The sequence below is a fragment of the Poecilia reticulata genome, linkage group LG16, assembly GCF_000633615.1.
Source record: "Poecilia reticulata strain Guanapo linkage group LG16, Guppy_female_1.0+MT, whole genome shotgun sequence".
Taxonomy (NCBI): domain Eukaryota; kingdom Metazoa; phylum Chordata; class Actinopteri; order Cyprinodontiformes; family Poeciliidae; genus Poecilia; species Poecilia reticulata.
In genome coordinates this window covers 11928285-11945895 of record NC_024346.1, presented here as the reverse complement: position 1 = coordinate 11945895, position 17611 = coordinate 11928285, and the positions used below count along the sequence as shown (strand labels likewise).

Genomic DNA, 17611 nt, shown 5'->3' with positions numbered 1-17611 from the left:
ACAAGGTGACTGCAATACTGAAAAAGATTTATTTCTCACTAAGATGGTTATATTCAGGACACTTTGAACATTATTTAAACCTAGGTATTTATGGAAATCTGCGCAAACACATGATATGAAATGTTTCAAATGGTTTTAATAGACTTCATCTGAGACAGGCTCATTAAGAAATTGCATGAATTATGCAAAACTGTTTCCAAAATGTAAAATGGGCAAGTTTAAAAAAAAAGATGAAGATATAATTTCCTTAGCTGTAGTATTCTTACTATTGATAATAATTTATTCTCTTTATTATAAATAAAGGATGCTGTTGCTAGAACTGTTGCCTTGCAGCAAGGAGGTCCTGAGTCTGAATCCCGGCCTGGGGTCTGTTTTCACAGAGTTTGCATTTTATCTCCGGGTACTCCAGGTTCCTCCCACTGTAAAAAACATGAGGCCGATTCATTTTTGTTAAATTCCTATTAGGAGTTATGTGTATGCATGGTTGCTTTTCTTTACATAAGCATGCAGTGGACAGGCAACATGTCCAGCAGGGTGTTTCTGCTCCCGATCCCCTAATTTCTTGCACTGTTCTTTTCATTTAGAGAAATAAAAGTACAAATACAAAAGCCTGCCACAATTCATAGTTTTTGTAAAAAAAAAAATTAAAACCATTTTCTTCTGATGTCACAATTAGGCACTGTACTATGTTGATCAGTCGCTTAATACCAATAAACACTTTGCTGTAAAAATATATTAAAGTTTATGGGTGAGAACACTTTTATAAGACGCTGTGTCTTATAAAAGTGCTGCTTTTATAAGAAAATGGTTGAATAGCTCATTACTTTTTCTTCTATTTAAATACTGTGATTTATGACAGAAAACTTTAATACATCATCTGTACATCATTAGAAAACTCTAAATTATTTAAATATAACTTAAAACAATAAAAAGTTATCAGAAAATCTTACAATGTTAATTTCGCTAATAAAGACAAACTGAAAGGAAAGAATAAACAATGCTTTTTTTGTTTTTTAAATAAAATCATATTTATTTTACAAATTTGCACAATTACAGAATAGTGGTGAACCCTCATACAAATAAACTGCTAGAAGTGTGTGTAGCCTGACACACTCATCTCTAATGCATCCACACACACACACACACACACACACACACACGCACACACACACACACACACACACACACACACACACACACACACACACACACACACACACACACACAAAATCATGTTACAGCAAAAATCCTGGTGGACATAACAGCACAGTCATCCTTACAACACACACACGCACACACACGCAGACACACACACGTGCTTCTGTCAAACTGCCACAAAGCATCTTGCTTCCTCCAGGTGTAAATCAGATCAGATTTTCTCCGTCTTTCCCGTTTCTCACATTCACCATGCTCCAGTGACTGGGTGTCTTTACTCAGGCAATTGAATGAAACAGAGGTGACGTGTGAAATGTACACATACGGTGCTGCTGGCTTCTGTTTCTGTCACGGTTCTGGTGAAATTTTAATGTGGGAGGTCTGCCGTCACCGAGGACGGCGCGGACCGTAAGAGAGGAGCTTCTTCTAGACCTGGATTTGCCTTCTAAAAGGACACAACATGGCTTAGAGTGTTCATACAAAAACATTTTCATTTGAGTTTTCCCAGTGACTTACTGACTTTGGATTGGTGGTTTATCGCACTTTTGCTTAAACACTAAACAAACTTTATATTTTTCTGAAAGCAAAATTCAGCCACTGTAGGCTGTTAGGTAGTTTGGTTGTTTAAGTAGAGAGGAAGTGATAGAGCTTTACAAATAACTAAAAAAATAATAATAATAACAAAACCTTTGATTGTCTTCACGCAATTCTTTGTGAGGAAAGATCTCCTTGAGTTTTCTTTTTATTATTTAAGAAAAACCTTTTTTGTTGTTTTACTTCATTTGGAACGGGTGAAATGGGATAGAGTCTCAGCGAGAAAGGGCAAAGAATGATGATGAAAAGACAAGTGAAAAGCACAGGAAAAAAGAAACGTTAAAGTCCTCTTCAGAAATCTTACAAACCTCCGTTTGACCTGGACTTCAGCTCCCATGGTGCACCTTTCTTCTGTTCTTTCCAGTGGGAGGGCGTTCCGTTACCGTGGTGCATCAGGTTTTTTTTTAAGAATATACAGTTCAGAGTGACGCTTTTAGCGGGTCCTCTTTTTCCGTTTCTGCTTAATTGCAAGTGCCCCCATGAAATAAAAATGACGAGTGACAGGAGGTGGAAACCGGGACAGATTGTGCTCTGGCTGCGGCCTCAGACCTCCACCTGGCCCTGCGTCAGGTGGGCCCTGAGCTGCTGGGCTGCGCTGAAGATTTTCCTCTGATGGCCCAGCAGGTTCACACCAAGGTTCTGGACATCTCTGAACGAGACACAGAGAGAAGGGCAGTCCAGTTAGCAACAAGCAGCAATCAGTTCAGCTTCACGTCGGCAATTTCAGACGCTTACCATCAGCCAGTGTGTGTTTTTGATAATTGTCTTGTTGGAACTCACAATGGTTTCCCAGTGCAAAACATCAGAATTTAGATTTTGTTCTAAGTTGAAAATTGAGGCAGAAGTCCTTCTTAATAATTATTATTGCATCCCCTTTGATGCACCACTTCTACTGAGCCTCATCATAATGCACCCATCACCATGCTTTACAGTTCATATGACATTCTTCACTTTGATTATTCCAAGTTTACTTCAAAAAAGGTCTAATCTCTGTCCCTAAACTTTTTCACAAATGACATTTGACCTGTTCTCACCATCCTACTAAGAATCTGTAGATGGAGCTGAAGGTTAGTTTGATGGCAACAAGATCGTCCTACCTCAAAAACGTGGCTCATCACCAAAGCTGAATGATTAAAAATATCAGGGGAAACGTGAAAGAAGGTGGTGAGCAATTATAAAAAGAGCTTGTTTACTGTGACACCCACTAAAATGGTTTTCCGCGGATTACTGAGAAACACAGAGAAACACAAAGAACTTATTCTTCTTGAAAATAGTACCCTTTGATCTTGTGACATATCACGAGGGCATGCAAACTTCTGACAAGACCTGCTGAATATTTTTCAACCTGAAATTGTAGAAATGACTCTTGAACTTACTCCATGGTGAGTATGCTGACTCTGTCTAACGTGTCTATGTTTGCCCGATCAAACTCCTCCTGATATCTCTCCATCCTCAGCGCTTTCAGCCAATCGCCGACGGTCACCACTGCCGTCAAGTCTGTGGGCGTGGGGCTGAGCAGCGGTTGCGAGCAGCTCCTGCAAACGCCAAAAACAACAGGATGAGATGCATTGTTGCGGAGAAACTTGAACCGGTGCGTGTTTCGAAGCTGCTGCTGCCTCACCGAGTTGGCTCGGCCTTGAGGGAGGCAGGGTGCCTGATGAGCCGATCCAAGGAGGAGAGGAGCTGGTCGAAGCCTGGCCGCTCTCCTCGTTCGGCCTGCCAGCACTGAAGCATCAGGGAGTGGAGGGCAGGGGGGCAGTTGTGAGGTGGAGGGAGCCGATACTGATCTGCTACCGCCTTCATCACCTGCAGACACACAGGCACCGAATGCCCAGGTTACGCACGGATGAAGAGAGACGAGGCTCCCGGAAAAGGTCAATGTGTGCTTGTAAGAGCATTTGGAGGAACACTATGGAGATTTTAGCGCTTTGGCATTTTGTGAACTACTAAAATATTCAAGAAGCAGGGAGAAAGGGAGCGCATTTATTCTGTATCAGCATGTATATGTAAAATCAAAAACAAGCAAAAAAGTAGAAATGTGCACAAAAATTATTCCTGCAAACCCTCTATGAGTTTAAATGTAATCAATCTAGGCATTCTGGAGAGGGTCTACATTTCCAGGGGGGAAAGCAGTTCTGCACAGTTTTGGACTGCAGTGAGTATGCAGTATGCTCACCAATCACCAAATTTCCGCTTAGGTCACAGTCCCATCCTCACCTCTTGGTTGCTCATGTCCCAGTACGGGCGCTCTCCGTAGGACATCACTTCCCACATCAGTATGCCGAAGCTCCAGACGTCGCTGGCTGTGCTGAACTTTCGATGTTGAAAAGCTTCTGGTGCTGTCCACCTCACTGGAATCTTACTGCCCTGATAGAGACAACAGAGCCAGACAGTCGGACTGACAATCACCGATCAAAGAAGTCAAATGAAATGAAAACAATGGTCTCGGAGCGCACCAGAGAGGCGGTGTATGTGGGCATGTTGTGATCCAGACCCCTCATGAGTCTGGAGAGGCCGAAGTCAGAAACTTTGCACACCAGGTTGGAGTTGACCAGCACATTTCTGGCAGCCAGGTCTCTGTGAACGAAGTTTCTCTCGGAGAGATACCGCATCCCAGCACCAACCCCCCTGAGCATCCCAACCAGCTGGAGGACACTGAACTGACCTTCGTTCTCCTGCAGAGGAAGTGGGACAGAAAATCTGAGTTGTAACATGGAGTCCGATGGCGCAAACAAAAAAAAGAGACGTTTTCTCACCCTGAGGAAACCATCCAGTGGTCCGTTCTCCATGAACTCTGTGATGATCCTCTCCGGAGGAGTGCGCGTGACGACCCCCTCCAACTTCAGCACGTTGGGATGATCAAATTGTCCCAGGACCCCCGCTTCACTGAGAAACATGCCCTTCTCTCTGTCAGACGCCCCCCAGCGAAGAGTCTTCACGGCCACCAGCACTTCCCTGCGGCCCACAGGACGGTAACGTCCACGAGACACTTCGCCAAACTGGGCTGAATGGGGACAGAGCCAAACCAGTTAGCCAGAGCTGAGAAGGTTACAGGAGAGATTTAGGAGGACATCAAACCAACCTGCACCAATCACCTCCTCAATCTTGATGTGAGAAGGCTCTATTTCACGGGCAAATTCTTTAACGGCCTCACTGGGGTCTTCATAAGTGGACGGGTCCACATAATATTTAACACCACCTGGAAATACAAATCAAATCTTAGAAAAGAAATCAGGGGGTGCTGTGGTGGAGCAGGGGCAAAGCAGAACCCATGTATTGAGGCCTTAGTCCTCATGCCGGTGGTCGCAGGCTCGATTCCCGGCCTGGTGACATTTGCCGCATGTCTTCACCCTTTCCGATAACCCTCTTTCCTGTCAAACTATTTTCAAATAAAGGCCACTAGAGCCAACAAAACCTCTAAAGAAAAGAAATCAGGGATTTTAGCCACTTATTGACATAAATCCCAACACAGATTTTCTTATCACAAAATTGGGATGATCCTTCTGAGTATCACTAATCTACTCTTTACAAAAATAAATATAAATTTCATTTATTCGGAAAAAAAATATTCAGCTACAGATGGATTGCGAAAGTTTTAAGCCGTTCTGTTGATATTTCTGGATCTTTTGCTGTTACGTCTTTGTCTCATTATGCACATATAAATAAACCTGATAAAGTTTCAGTAAACTAAACATACTCACCACGATTACTGATGTACCTCTGAAGCCGGTCGCTGTAAGGACTCTCTCTCCTCTTGCTGCAAAATGAATAAAAAGCATGTCAATTTCTAAAAAAAAAAACCCAAACAAACAAACATGATAGTTGATAATTGAGAACATAAAAGCATGAATGCATATTCTTAAAGACTTACCTGCGAAACACAACCACGACAATGATTGCTGCCACCACGAGGAGAAACGCTGCCCCGCCCATCACTGAGCCGACGAGCAGAGGAAGTCGGTTCTGGATCTGCTGTGAATGCTCCTCTGTGGGAGACACAACAGGACAGTCCAGGCTCAGAGCCAAACCTCTACTGTTGAACACATTCAATTTGAATGCACAGTTTTAGCGTTTCCACCCGAAAAGATTTGCCCTTGAAATGTCCCCTGTGCTTAGTTACCCTATTGTTTATGTAAGTTGCTTTGTACAGAACAATAAACATAGATGATGTCCAATTTGTTTCAATTTGTCAAAAGCATGTTTAAAGGGATTATCTGGTGATATTTCTGGATCTTTTGCTATTACGTCTTGTAATAGCAAAATAACTTTGAAACAATTTTCAAAGTTTAAATTCATTTTTAAAAGTATATTTTAAGAAGAAAAGGAATGTTTTTTTTTATTATGGACGTGAGAAACGCAGTGAAACCAACTAACAACAGCATCAAAATAAATAATCTAATCCTAAATATTTCATTGTCATAATAATACTAACTATTGTCCCAGGACTACACTTCCTTCCATCCATCCATCCATCCATCCATCCATCCATCCATCCATCCATCCATCCATCCATCCATCCATCCATCCATCCATCCATCATCTAACACACTATCCCTCTCAGCTTTGCTGGTGCCGATTTCCAGCCGATGAAATCCCACAAGTGTAACTCAATTTTTTATTTTTATTTTTTTACTGTAATAACGAGTTGAGGTACCGAGCGGCAGCGTTGTGAAGTAGATGGTGCTGCTGTACGGGCCGTAGCCTCGTTCATTTCGAGCTCGGATCTGGAAGGCGTAGATGGAGCCGGGAATCAGGGCGTTGACGGTCACCGTGTTGGTCTCGCTGTACACCATCATGGCACTGTCCACGTCTGAGCCCTGAGGAACGCAGGCAAAAAAAGTCCCGTTCATTTTCTCTAGCCAAGTAAAAGGCATGTGAAAGTTATTAAACTGGTTTGCAAACACACCTTGTCGTAATATCGTAGTTGGTACTCCAGGATGTCTCCGTTGGGTCGATCCGGCTGAGGCCACGAGAGCGTGATGGAGTCTGGGGCTCGGCTCAGCTGGTGCAACATGGGAACTGTGCTGGGAACTGTGGTGGGTGAGACAACACCAGTTTCATATCTGGTGTGATGATTATGGCTTACAGCAAAAGACAACATAAAAGTCAATGACACAGACAAAAAAAACAATAAAAAAAGTTATTAAAAATGTTACACAGATAAGTCACATATCGTGAGGGTAAGTCACAAAAGGTCAGAGCTGTTTAGAGAGTACTGTATCCCAACATATTAAGGGAAAGATGGGTGGAAGGAAAAAATATGGTAGAAAAAGATGCACAGACAACAGGTTTCTCAGGCCTTGAGAAGATTGTAAAGTCAATTCAACTCTTTTAATTCAAGACTTTGGAGGAAATTCACAAAATATATACTGCTGCTGAGTCAGTGCTTTAAGAGCCAAACACATTCAAAACATGGGATGCAACTATTGCATCTGTGGTGTTAAGCCATCCCCGAATCGGAGACATCAGTGGTGACTTAGTAGCGTTAAGGAAGAGGAAACAAATATATGGTTGTTGCTTAGTAATCCAAAAATGAAACTAATTGTAGAAGAATGGAGAAGCAGAGAATGCAACTTAGAGGTTCCGTGAAGTTTCTGGTGTTGGTCAATTGTCCAAAAACCAGCAAAGCTAAAGTTTTAAACACTTTGTGGTCTGCTGAGAAGCTTTACGGGGACACTGACGTTTTCTTTAATGACAACGGTATCATAGATTGAATGGCTAGCAGACTAGCTATAAGTTATTGTCTGGAGGCAGATAAGAGACAGCAGAGCAAAACGACGAGCTGAAGGCTAATATTTATATTTACACAACACTGACACCTCAGCAGAGCCACAGACTGATCCCCCCATGCTATACTGCACTGATGCAGCAATTCATGCAAAAGAGGCCTGAACAAGTACTGAGTGCATATACTGTACAGTACTCTGACATACTTTTCAGAAGGATGACATTTCTGATTTAAAATCCTATTTTTGCTGTTCTGATGTAACATTCTGTCATCTGATGATGTTCATTTTTGTGTTTTCACTCGCTGCAAACCATAATTATCAACATAAGCAGGCATAAATGTATCACTGTAAGTGTAGTCAATCCATATCATAAATGTGTTTAATTTTTCTTTTGTAAGTTATTAAACTAACATTAAGTTTTTGGTGTTAATCAGATTAATTAAGAAACACCCTGTATTTGTGAGGATCAATTCAGTAGTGGTTTTGATCTAAATAGAACTGGACTGCAGCTAATTAGAGTATACATGCAATTAACTGAATCTCGCTTACAATGATTTAACCTAATCAAATTTCATTGTAGCTGAATTAAATCCTAACCGAAGATTCGTAACCACATGGGGGCAGTATTACGTAACCTGTGTGGGATGTTCAAGAGCGTCTAAAAGTGGAGTTTTATGGAGCGCCAAGCAGGATCTCGTTACAGTCACTGCGATGGCAAGGCGACTCAAGCTACAGAAAACTTTCTTTGTATTTAATCGATAATCTCTTGAGGCCCCTACACTGGGTTGTTGGATAATTTAGATCAATTAAAGTTCAAGTTTCTCGTAATTGGCTTCTTGGAAAGCTACAAAAATCATGCACTTGATCTGTACAGCGCTTAGCTTTCCTTTTGTCTCCCGACTCATTTGCTTTCATCTCTCTTTCTGTCCGTCTCTTTGTCTTCCCATCTCTCATTCGTCCCTTTCTTCCCACTCGGAGATCATAATGAGATCTGACAGCACGCTGAAACATTGAGCGACCCCTCGTCCAGAGAGCGGCAGCAGAAAAGATGGGGCTGAAGCACCAAAAGAGATAAAAAGGGGGGGGGAGGAGCCCCCACCCCGGACAAAAAGCACACCCACACACACACACACACACACACACACACACACACACACACACACACACACACACACACACACACACACACACACACACACACACACACACACACACACACACACACAGGATCCACAGAGCTTCTCATTTTCTTTCATCTCATCTTTTTCATCCGCTCTGTCCCGTTCTCACCTGACTGGCTGGTGGTGAAATTGATGCTTGTGTATCGAGCTGGAAAAGGACTCAAAGATGAAACCTCATTCATTGCTTGCACCTGTCAATATGGAGAAAACACACACTGACGTGACATTCAGAGCCAACGCTGACATTTACGACACACGCAAGAAACAAAGACAGCCACGGAGCATTCACCATGTCAAGTCAACACATCCCAGTGAATGGGAAATATCTCCCCATAATGAATAAGAAATAGGCCATGATTCCAACTGAGCTGTGTGGAACTAAATAATAAATGTGTGTATTTGATGATGAGGGGCTTTTAAATTAATTCAGCTCGTACCCTCTAAAATCTTCCTTATGTGAACACTGAAAAGGCCTCGGCACTCACATGAAGGTCTCAAAGCCCAATTTACAACCTGTTTCATTGATCAGTCGGAAGAGACAGAACCAGGAAAAGAAAAAGTCAGTAATTAGAGCATGTGCAGCTTGAAGGGGAGGAGAGGTTTGTGCTGAATGAGCGAGGGTTTTGGAGTAGGCCAGAAAAAAGTTGAGCAAACATCTAGAGCGTGTTGTTCAAACTGGAAATATTTTAATACCTGAATTGATCTACAAATGGATATAAAAAAACTATTTATTTGTATTTTTTCTGTCAAGCAGAAGCTGGATTCAATAAAGATTGCACGTTTGAATTTTATCTAGCTAAAATGTAGGTGTGTGGTGCTCTAACGTGGCTTTGAAGGTTAATTGCAACATATGTTTATGTGCAATTATTGGTCTTCGCCACAATATTTTAAATACAACTAAGAACATTAATCAGATGTAGGTCACACCTTGACCACTAGGTGGCAGCAAAGCACTCCCTTTACAAGTCTTGCTGTGTGTTGAATATGCATCAAATGGCACCTGAGCTGCTTTAACAGCACAAGAGTTTTGAGTCAAACGTGTGACTAGAGTTAACACAAGATTTAAAACTAGATATTGACTAGTTCTTGTCACTGGGTTATCTGGCTGAAACAACAACTTCCAGTTGGTTGAAACGTTTCAAGTGACTAATATGAATTGTGTCTACAAGTTGGTTTCAACTTGGGCACGACCTAGAAAGGACAGAAACTCACCCGTACAAATGATAGTATTAGAACTCCTTTCTGTTAAATTTAATGACTATTACCAATGTTAATATTAAACGCCTGTAGTCTCATGTGTTTCACACTCTTACAGTCCACACTGGAATAGTTTAATTGGCTAAATGTTTTCAACCTGGCAACAATTTAATAAATTGATCATAAAAAATCCTACATTTTTTGAAGCAATGAGTCAAAATCTGATTATTTTCTAACTTCCTGTGGCAGCTGGCTGTGCTGTTAGCTTGGGATCAAAGCTAACATTAGCTCATAATCAGTTTTCATTGTTTCACCATCATATTGTCATCTTTCTTGTATTTAGTTTTGACAGATGCAGCTGCTGTGTATGTTGCTGTTGAGCAACATTTTTATAGTGACAGTAGAATAAGGCTCACATTCAGACACAAAAATCTTTTTTTTCTTCCTTCCCTTGATATTTGTTCCGAAAACAGAATCTGCAATGAAAAACAAACACTGATATGCAATCTAAATTAAAATGTTTGTGTTGTCTTGATTTCAACAAAAAATTTTAAATATTTAAATATAAACAAATCATTGTGTGTTTACATCGTTCAACAGGAATCATACTCCGGGCTGAAAGTTGTCTAATATTGGATATTCATTAATAAATAAAAGTTTTATTTATATAATGAGAAATCATTCATTCCTACAGAGACCAGTACCTGTATGAGATAAGTGACCCTGGTCAGCAGATTGTTGAGGGTGACTTTAGTCTGCTTCAGGTTGGTCTGTGACGGACTGAAGGTGACTCCCTCTCCACACCAGGAACATGCGGCTGGGTTGCTGAAGGTGGGCGAAGGGCAAATGCGACAAACTACACCGTACCACACTTCAGTGCGACCTCCCATTTCCACCGGCGGACGCCATCTTAAGGAGACTCCTCCATCGCCGCTTTCATACTCCCATGTCAGAGATACTGGAGCAGAAGGAGGAGCTGAGGAAAAACAGAGGGAGCAGGGGGGTTCGGCATGTATAATATAAGCAGGGGATACTTAGACTGAAGCGTCTGGTGAAAAGTTTATGACACAAGAAAGGTTTCATGCTGGCAAAGCCATTTATTCCTGTATAAAAGTAATGGAAAGAGGCTCATGAAATAGCTTGACGGTGATGCATTTCTTAAGCGAGAACAGCTCTTTAATGCTTCTCAGGTTTGTCTTTTGTACATGCAATCCATAAAACAAGATGGATTTGGTAATTGTAACTTGATTATTTCCACAGTTTGACTCCAGGGGGGGCCCCTTGCACATCTCCAAGAGAGTTGGGCATAAACAAACAAACACACAAGGCTCACTTGTGCAGGCGGTCGAGTTGGCATCGTTGGCTGCACGATAAAAGCCACTGCGACATTCGCACACACTCGATCCCTCCTGGCTGGTTCTGCTGTTGGACGGACACACGGAGCAGGGATTGGAGCCAGACACAGACTTGAAGTAGCCCACAGGACAGGCTGCGGAGAGACAGAAAAGGGCACAAAGATGGTTGAGTACTTTCACAGTGACAAATGATACAATAAATGTGGTTGCTGATCCTTATGAGCCACAATCCGACAGAAGCCTTGAAGCTTTGAAGAAAAGCGCTGGGCAGAGCAACAACACAATAAGCTATGAATATGTGTACCAGACAAATTTATAATCACGAAAAAAGATGCATTTGTGCAAAATATGGAAGTGATATCATTTCTTTAGTCCTTTATAAAAAAAGATTTCTTAAAATCTATTCTTCATTCTCATTGCTAAGTCATAAGCACAGACAAGAGAAGGATGCCAGAGCTGCAGACCTCCTCCCCCTTGTGATTTAATTTTTATAATGCAACTTCACACCAGCAGCGGCTAAGAACATCGCGTTTATTGGAGATGGATTAGGAATGAAGTTCCTGATGTCATGATGAAGGACAGACACACAAAAATAACACAAATAACACCAGATTTCTTATTGCTCGTCATGTTTTTATACAATCTAGTGTTAGCACTGTAGCTGCTACAAGAAATTAGGAAATCAGCTTATTAAAACACCCACAACACACGGTTTAAACTTAAGTTACTGGAGAGAACATGCAGACTTAGTGCTGAAAGTCCTTGGACTAGATTTGAACCCAGAACATTTTTGGCGCATATCAAAATGAAAATGAATGATGATCCTTGGTTGATTCCAAGCACCAGCTAATCATGTGTCCAGTAGCATTGTGTCGAGGTATTTCAGCTTAAAAGCTGCATTTTCTTTAGAATATTTTAGATATGGTCTATGACTAAAAATCCTCAAATAGTTTTGAGTCAAATTCCACAGAAAAATCTGCAAATACTGAACTATGAATACAGCTGGAGGTCCACTGGACAGAATATTGTTGAACATATTTTAATGTTACTGTGTTAAAAAGATGGATTTCTTTTTCATATCAAAGAGCTCCCTTGTCACAGTAACAGCAATTAGATGGTAGGAGGAAACAAAAAGTTTGCCATCTTCAGGGTCAATGGTGTTTATATTAAGTCTGAAGAACACTGATGCAAGAAGCTATTTAACAGAAAACAATGTTTTCTACAGTATGCTTTGACGTGATTGTTCAGGCTGAGAGAGCAACACTTTCAGCAGATAACAGGAAGGCTAAATGGACTACAGTCTTCCTGTTGCTCCTGTTGTTTTATCCCTTTGGCTTCAAATGGTCCTCTGTCACAAAAACAATGGATTTAAAATGTTGTCAACTGTTTGGAAATCTCAAAGTTAGGAGTTGCATTCTCTTTAAACATGGAGACTACAGTTTTAGTTAAAGTAGCCAAGCTAACTTTGCAAATTGCTAATATAAATGTTGAAGATATGTAATTTTGTCCGATTTTACAAACATACTGATGTTAATAATGACCACACGCAACATAAAGGTGAGAAAATAAAACTATGAATCCTGTTTTTATATGTTCTTGTTTTGTAGTTCTTAAGAAGAAATCGGTTTGGCTAAAAGTCGTACGTGCAGATCAGAGCTTTACGAAAGAAAAAAAGTAAAAAAAAGACTGGAAATTAGACTCAAAAATCTGATCAGTGCATCAGCGGTTTTAACTATGACAAGTTAATCTCTCAAGTAAATCCGTTGGCTTGTGCTGAGTTGGCACTGAACTATTGGAAGTATTTAAAGAAAAGCCTGGAGTAAGTAAACAAACTGATCACGTATATGGATGTTTTGTGAATGCTGAGTGTTAGAGTTTAAGTTTTATGCACAAACTTGTTAATTTCCTACCGATGCTGGAGCCAGTCCCAAGTGCAGCACCTCTAGTGTGTGTGCATCCAGAGCAGAATCCTGTTTTGGGGCGGACCCACTTAAATAAAACCATACCAAAGACACCAAGACTCCAAGAAAGGTTTGGAGAGAACCCCTTTATGCTCACCACAATAATTTGTTTCCATAAAAAAAAGTAAAAAAAAAAAGTCAAAGTATCTGTTAGGAGAAAAACTATAGAGCTCACCCACATCAAACTGTATTTAGAGGGTTTTTACTAAAATGGTCTGAATTGTGTTTGGATGTCATGTTGGTGTTTTAGGTTGTTTTTTTTTTTATTGCTTTGGTCAGTCCTGTCAACATGTGTTTTGAAGTTTTAAAAGCATTTCAGCACCACTTGTGGTTTCCTTTGGTTCAGAAGTTCACAGCTGTTTGCTACTTTTCCCTGCTCTGTCATTTAATTGTTTTTACAGAGGATGTGGTCCAGGTTGAGCAGAGCACACCCAACGCACCGGCCTAACATAAAGATCGGCTACTTTCCCACAGTATAAACGCTCTGTGAGCGCCGTTAGGTTGATTTGTTTGATCAAAAATGATTAAATTAGAAATTAATAGATAATCAGCAGCCAAACAGATCACCCTCACTCATTCTAATCAGAGGAAAACAGTTTATTCAACCTTTTCAAAAGGAAACTGATTATATGATATCATTTATGAGTTTCAAAAACTGAGGGAACAGTCTTCTCAATTTTACTCCATATCTCGTTCAGTCAACCTTCACATATATTGGCACAACTGGCAGAGATTTGAAGAAAAAAAAACCTTGAAAAAAATCAATAAATGTCATAATCTCACACAAAAAAAGTTTTATAAAACTCCTGCCTTTATTTTGAGGATATTTAATTAATGGTGGGGAATAAAAGCGCATTCAATATGTCAAGACTACCTTAACCTAATCCAGATGCTTGTTTTAAATTGTCCGTATTATTTAGTTAGTTTTTTCCTCTTTAATCATGTTTCTCTTTTCATGCTGTCTTTGTGAAGCCGTTTGTGATTCACATCTGCAAAATGTGCTACATAAATAAAATTAACTTACATGCCCCCAAAAATGTGAAAAATAGCTGTGTGCAAGTTTAAGTTTATCGCTCAGTGTGACTCACGCATGCAATTTTGTCTTGTCAAAAAGAAATTAAATGTCACAGAACAAGATGTCTCAGTCAGTTTTTCAATTTGTCTCTCCATTTCCTTGAAAATATGAATTTAATTGGATAAGAGCTTCCCTTTGGGCTCAGACTGTGACAAACATTCTTTATGGATTTCTATTATAAGACTACAAATAGCTTTATTAATCAATAACAAATTATAATGACCAAACAAACGTTATGAAGGATAAATACCAAAATAAAACAGAGAATAACTGTAAATTAAAACGGTTAATCAATCAATCTGAATGTTTTAAGGACATTTAAATTCATTAAGTCTTGTGACAGACAAGAGGAAAGATTTTAAATTAATTTTACTCAACTGATTTGCTTCATAACCGTCACACTGAGGTACAAACACTCAAATAACATAGAAGGCATTTAGTTTTTAACTATTTAGAAAATCATACAATCAGACGATCACAGAATGAATTAGTACTGATATATTTCATTAAATATTGTGTAACTATTTGTGTACAATGAGATGCAATTAAATTGATAGGAATAGCACTTTCCTGTGGAAAGGCTGCCTGTACTATTTCTGTCCCACACAGAATATCAAACACAGCTGCCTACGCCGACGTTCCTCAGTTTTGAAAGCAACTTGCGATGAGGGTCAACTGTTGGCGTCAACTGTGAGACATCCGAGGTCGACCTGAGTGAGACATCACCTTCTGCAGCAACCTGCCGGAACCTCGACGGCTCTCAGATCACCAGAACACAGAGCCTGCAGCCTGTGGGTTGGTCTGCTTCTGTTTTTAAAGTCTGCGTGGAGGTATGTGTGAGCGCGCCTGGAGCGGTGTCTATTACAGGCTGCATCATTTAAAACAGGTTCACTTTGTCTGTAACCTTAAAGTGGAGTCTCTGCACCTGGAGAAGCTCTGCTGCATCTTCCTGCTGGGTGCAAATGGAAGGCTGATACCACCAGAACCCGCAGGTGTAACCAACAGAGCCACTCATATGTTTTTAACCAGCTTTAAAGTACTTTTTGAGTTGGAGAATGAAGGATGATGTGTGTGTGCGCGTGCATGTGTGTGTGTGTCTGGTGTCTCTGGTCTGCAGAGAGGGAATGTCTGACCTTATTTATATAACCTTGTCAGAGACATGTAGCGCGTCTCAAGCTTTAAATGCTGAATGAGCGTGGATGGCTCTGTGTGTGTGTGTGTGTGTGTGTGTGTGTGTGTGTGTGTGTGTGTGTGTGTGTGTGTGTGTGTGTGAGAGAGGTGGTGTTTTGGTAGCGTGGGAGGAGAAAATAAGAAGGCAGGATGAGAAAGAGGGGAGGAATAAACAGATAAAAGGCTTTCTGTGTTCTCACTTGTCTCTGAAAGCTTGCTCAGCGATCAAACAGGTGTGAAAAGGGAGGCAGCGGGAAGAGAACGAGTGATGGGAGACGGCGAAAGAGAAGAGGTGAACTCGGAGACGGACAGCCAGAGAAGGATGGAGGGAGGATGACGCATCTGAACAAGTCTGGATATCAGCAGAGAGTTAGTTTTGCAATTCTCTTCTAAACGCAAATCTCATTTATTACACAGAGTATGATATATTGATGGCATCAAGAGGAAAATGGGACATAAACATAAATAACATATATAAATGCTCTGAGTGATTGTTGGTCTGTCTTTGAGATAGTGTGCACATTAGTGTGTGCAGATCAGAAAAGAAGTCATTTTGTAAGCAAACCTTGAATCCTCAGTAATATAGTATATAGCATATTTCAATTTCAGAAAATAAAATACATTTCGTTGATATTTGTTAGACATGCCTTTAAACTTTGATTTGGTTCAAATGTTTTGGGCATCTTTCCTCAACTTAGTCAAATTTGTAGGTAGGTTTGCTCAGAATATTTTAAGATCTGTACAGACTTGTTCCATGGGACTCAAATAAGGATTTTTTATTATTATTATTGTGACTCAAAACCATTAAATCTGCTGTCATTAAGCTACGTTGGGACTAATTTGGCTGCATCCTTTGGGTTCTTTTTTCATTCAATCTTTAACTTTCTGACAGATGTCCTGATAACACGTTCCCCCATATTGTTCTTTCCTTATCATTTCACATATGTTGAAAAGTGCACAGGTCTCTCCTGCAGGAAAACGACACAACTTGATGCGACCACATCCATATACTTCTGTTCCTGAGTGCATTTTGGCCTCTTCCTTCCTGAGCAGCCTTTCAGCCCATGTCAGTACAAACTCATTTTAGTGTTTACTAATTAAACTGCCTTACCAGCTGCACAGACAGCATCTTTGCAAAGTTTTTTGCTTTTATTCTGCGGAGGCACATTTGCCATCCATCCTGAACATTTTATCTGTAAATCCCTACGTTGCCCACATAATTACTGGAGCAGGTGATCATGGCAGTCCCCGGCATCTTTTGCTGCCTCTTGGCCATGACTCCCTTGAAGAAGAGGAATTTAATCTCAATGGGACTTTCCTGGTTAAATAAAAAAAAAATACAAATCGTCCACCTGATGCCCAAGACGATTTCATAAAAAATTTTTCTTGATCACAAGGAGAAAATACGTTTGAGGTTTTGCCAAAGCACAGCCACTGGTGTGTCTCTGTTTAGCTTAACGGCGTGAGAATCAGAAGCTACAAAAGTCATGACATCATCATCAGATGTTTCACAAATTGTTTACATTTTTGAAAAACTTTGAGCCAAGTATTAATTCTGATTATTCTGATAAAAATGATTTTGGTAATCCTGACCGATCAAAAACAGGAAAAGCGTAGATTTCATATCCGACAGTGAAAGTCGGTTATGCAAATTTCTGTACATGGATCTGGTTCCAGCCGTATATTCGACGGGTTAGCAGAGGAAGCTGCAGAAAAATGAACAAGAAAAACAATAACAGAGTCAGCGTCTGGAGCCGAGTTCCTCCATCATTTATTTCCTCGCTGTACATTAACAGATGCGTTCCCGGACGGCTCTGACATGAAACATGACTCTGCTACAAAGGCTCTCATCATCGCCGCCAACACGCGCTCTAGATGCAGCGGCTCGACCCTCTTCCTCCTCCTCCTCCTCCTCCTCCTCCTCCTCATATCCACCTGATTACATCAGCCAATCAGAACGCATGCCCTCTGCCCTTCTGCTTGATCTGCAACCCCCACCTTTCCCCCAGCTCTGCCCGTCCATCCACGCTTTCTGCCCGTTTCACAAACTGTAAGGCAGACATTTTATCACAATCGCTCACAACAAAGAGGAAATATTGTGCTTAAAGAAACCAGATGAAGTAAAATAAATATAAACAGCTAAAAATAATGACGTGTTTGCTAATTATTCTCCAACTATGAGCACGTTAATATT

The 17611-nt window shown here is 40.6% G+C and overlaps 1 protein-coding gene across 1 annotated transcript in view; it reads right to left on the bottom strand.

The window, feature by feature from the left end:
• Positions 1–1191: 1191 nt before the first annotated feature.
• ephb6 (eph receptor B6) overlaps positions 1192–17611 on the bottom strand; it is a 43766-nt gene continuing 27346 nt past the window's right edge. The window contains exons 5-18 of the mRNA XM_008431488.2: positions 11190–11345; positions 10561–10832; positions 8769–8850; positions 6656–6780; positions 6404–6566; positions 5621–5735; positions 5451–5506; positions 4832–4948; positions 4506–4753; positions 4206–4424; positions 3967–4116; positions 3371–3555; positions 3126–3284; positions 1192–2398 (exon numbers count right to left, since the gene is read on the bottom strand). Of these exons, the coding sequence (XP_008429710.1) occupies positions 2293–2398; positions 3126–3284; positions 3371–3555; positions 3967–4116; positions 4206–4424; positions 4506–4753; positions 4832–4948; positions 5451–5506; positions 5621–5735; positions 6404–6566; positions 6656–6780; positions 8769–8850; positions 10561–10832; positions 11190–11345 (2153 nt within the window). The 3' untranslated portion in view covers positions 1192–2292. The remainder of the gene's footprint in view (positions 2399–3125; positions 3285–3370; positions 3556–3966; positions 4117–4205; positions 4425–4505; positions 4754–4831; positions 4949–5450; positions 5507–5620; positions 5736–6403; positions 6567–6655; positions 6781–8768; positions 8851–10560; positions 10833–11189; positions 11346–17611) is intronic.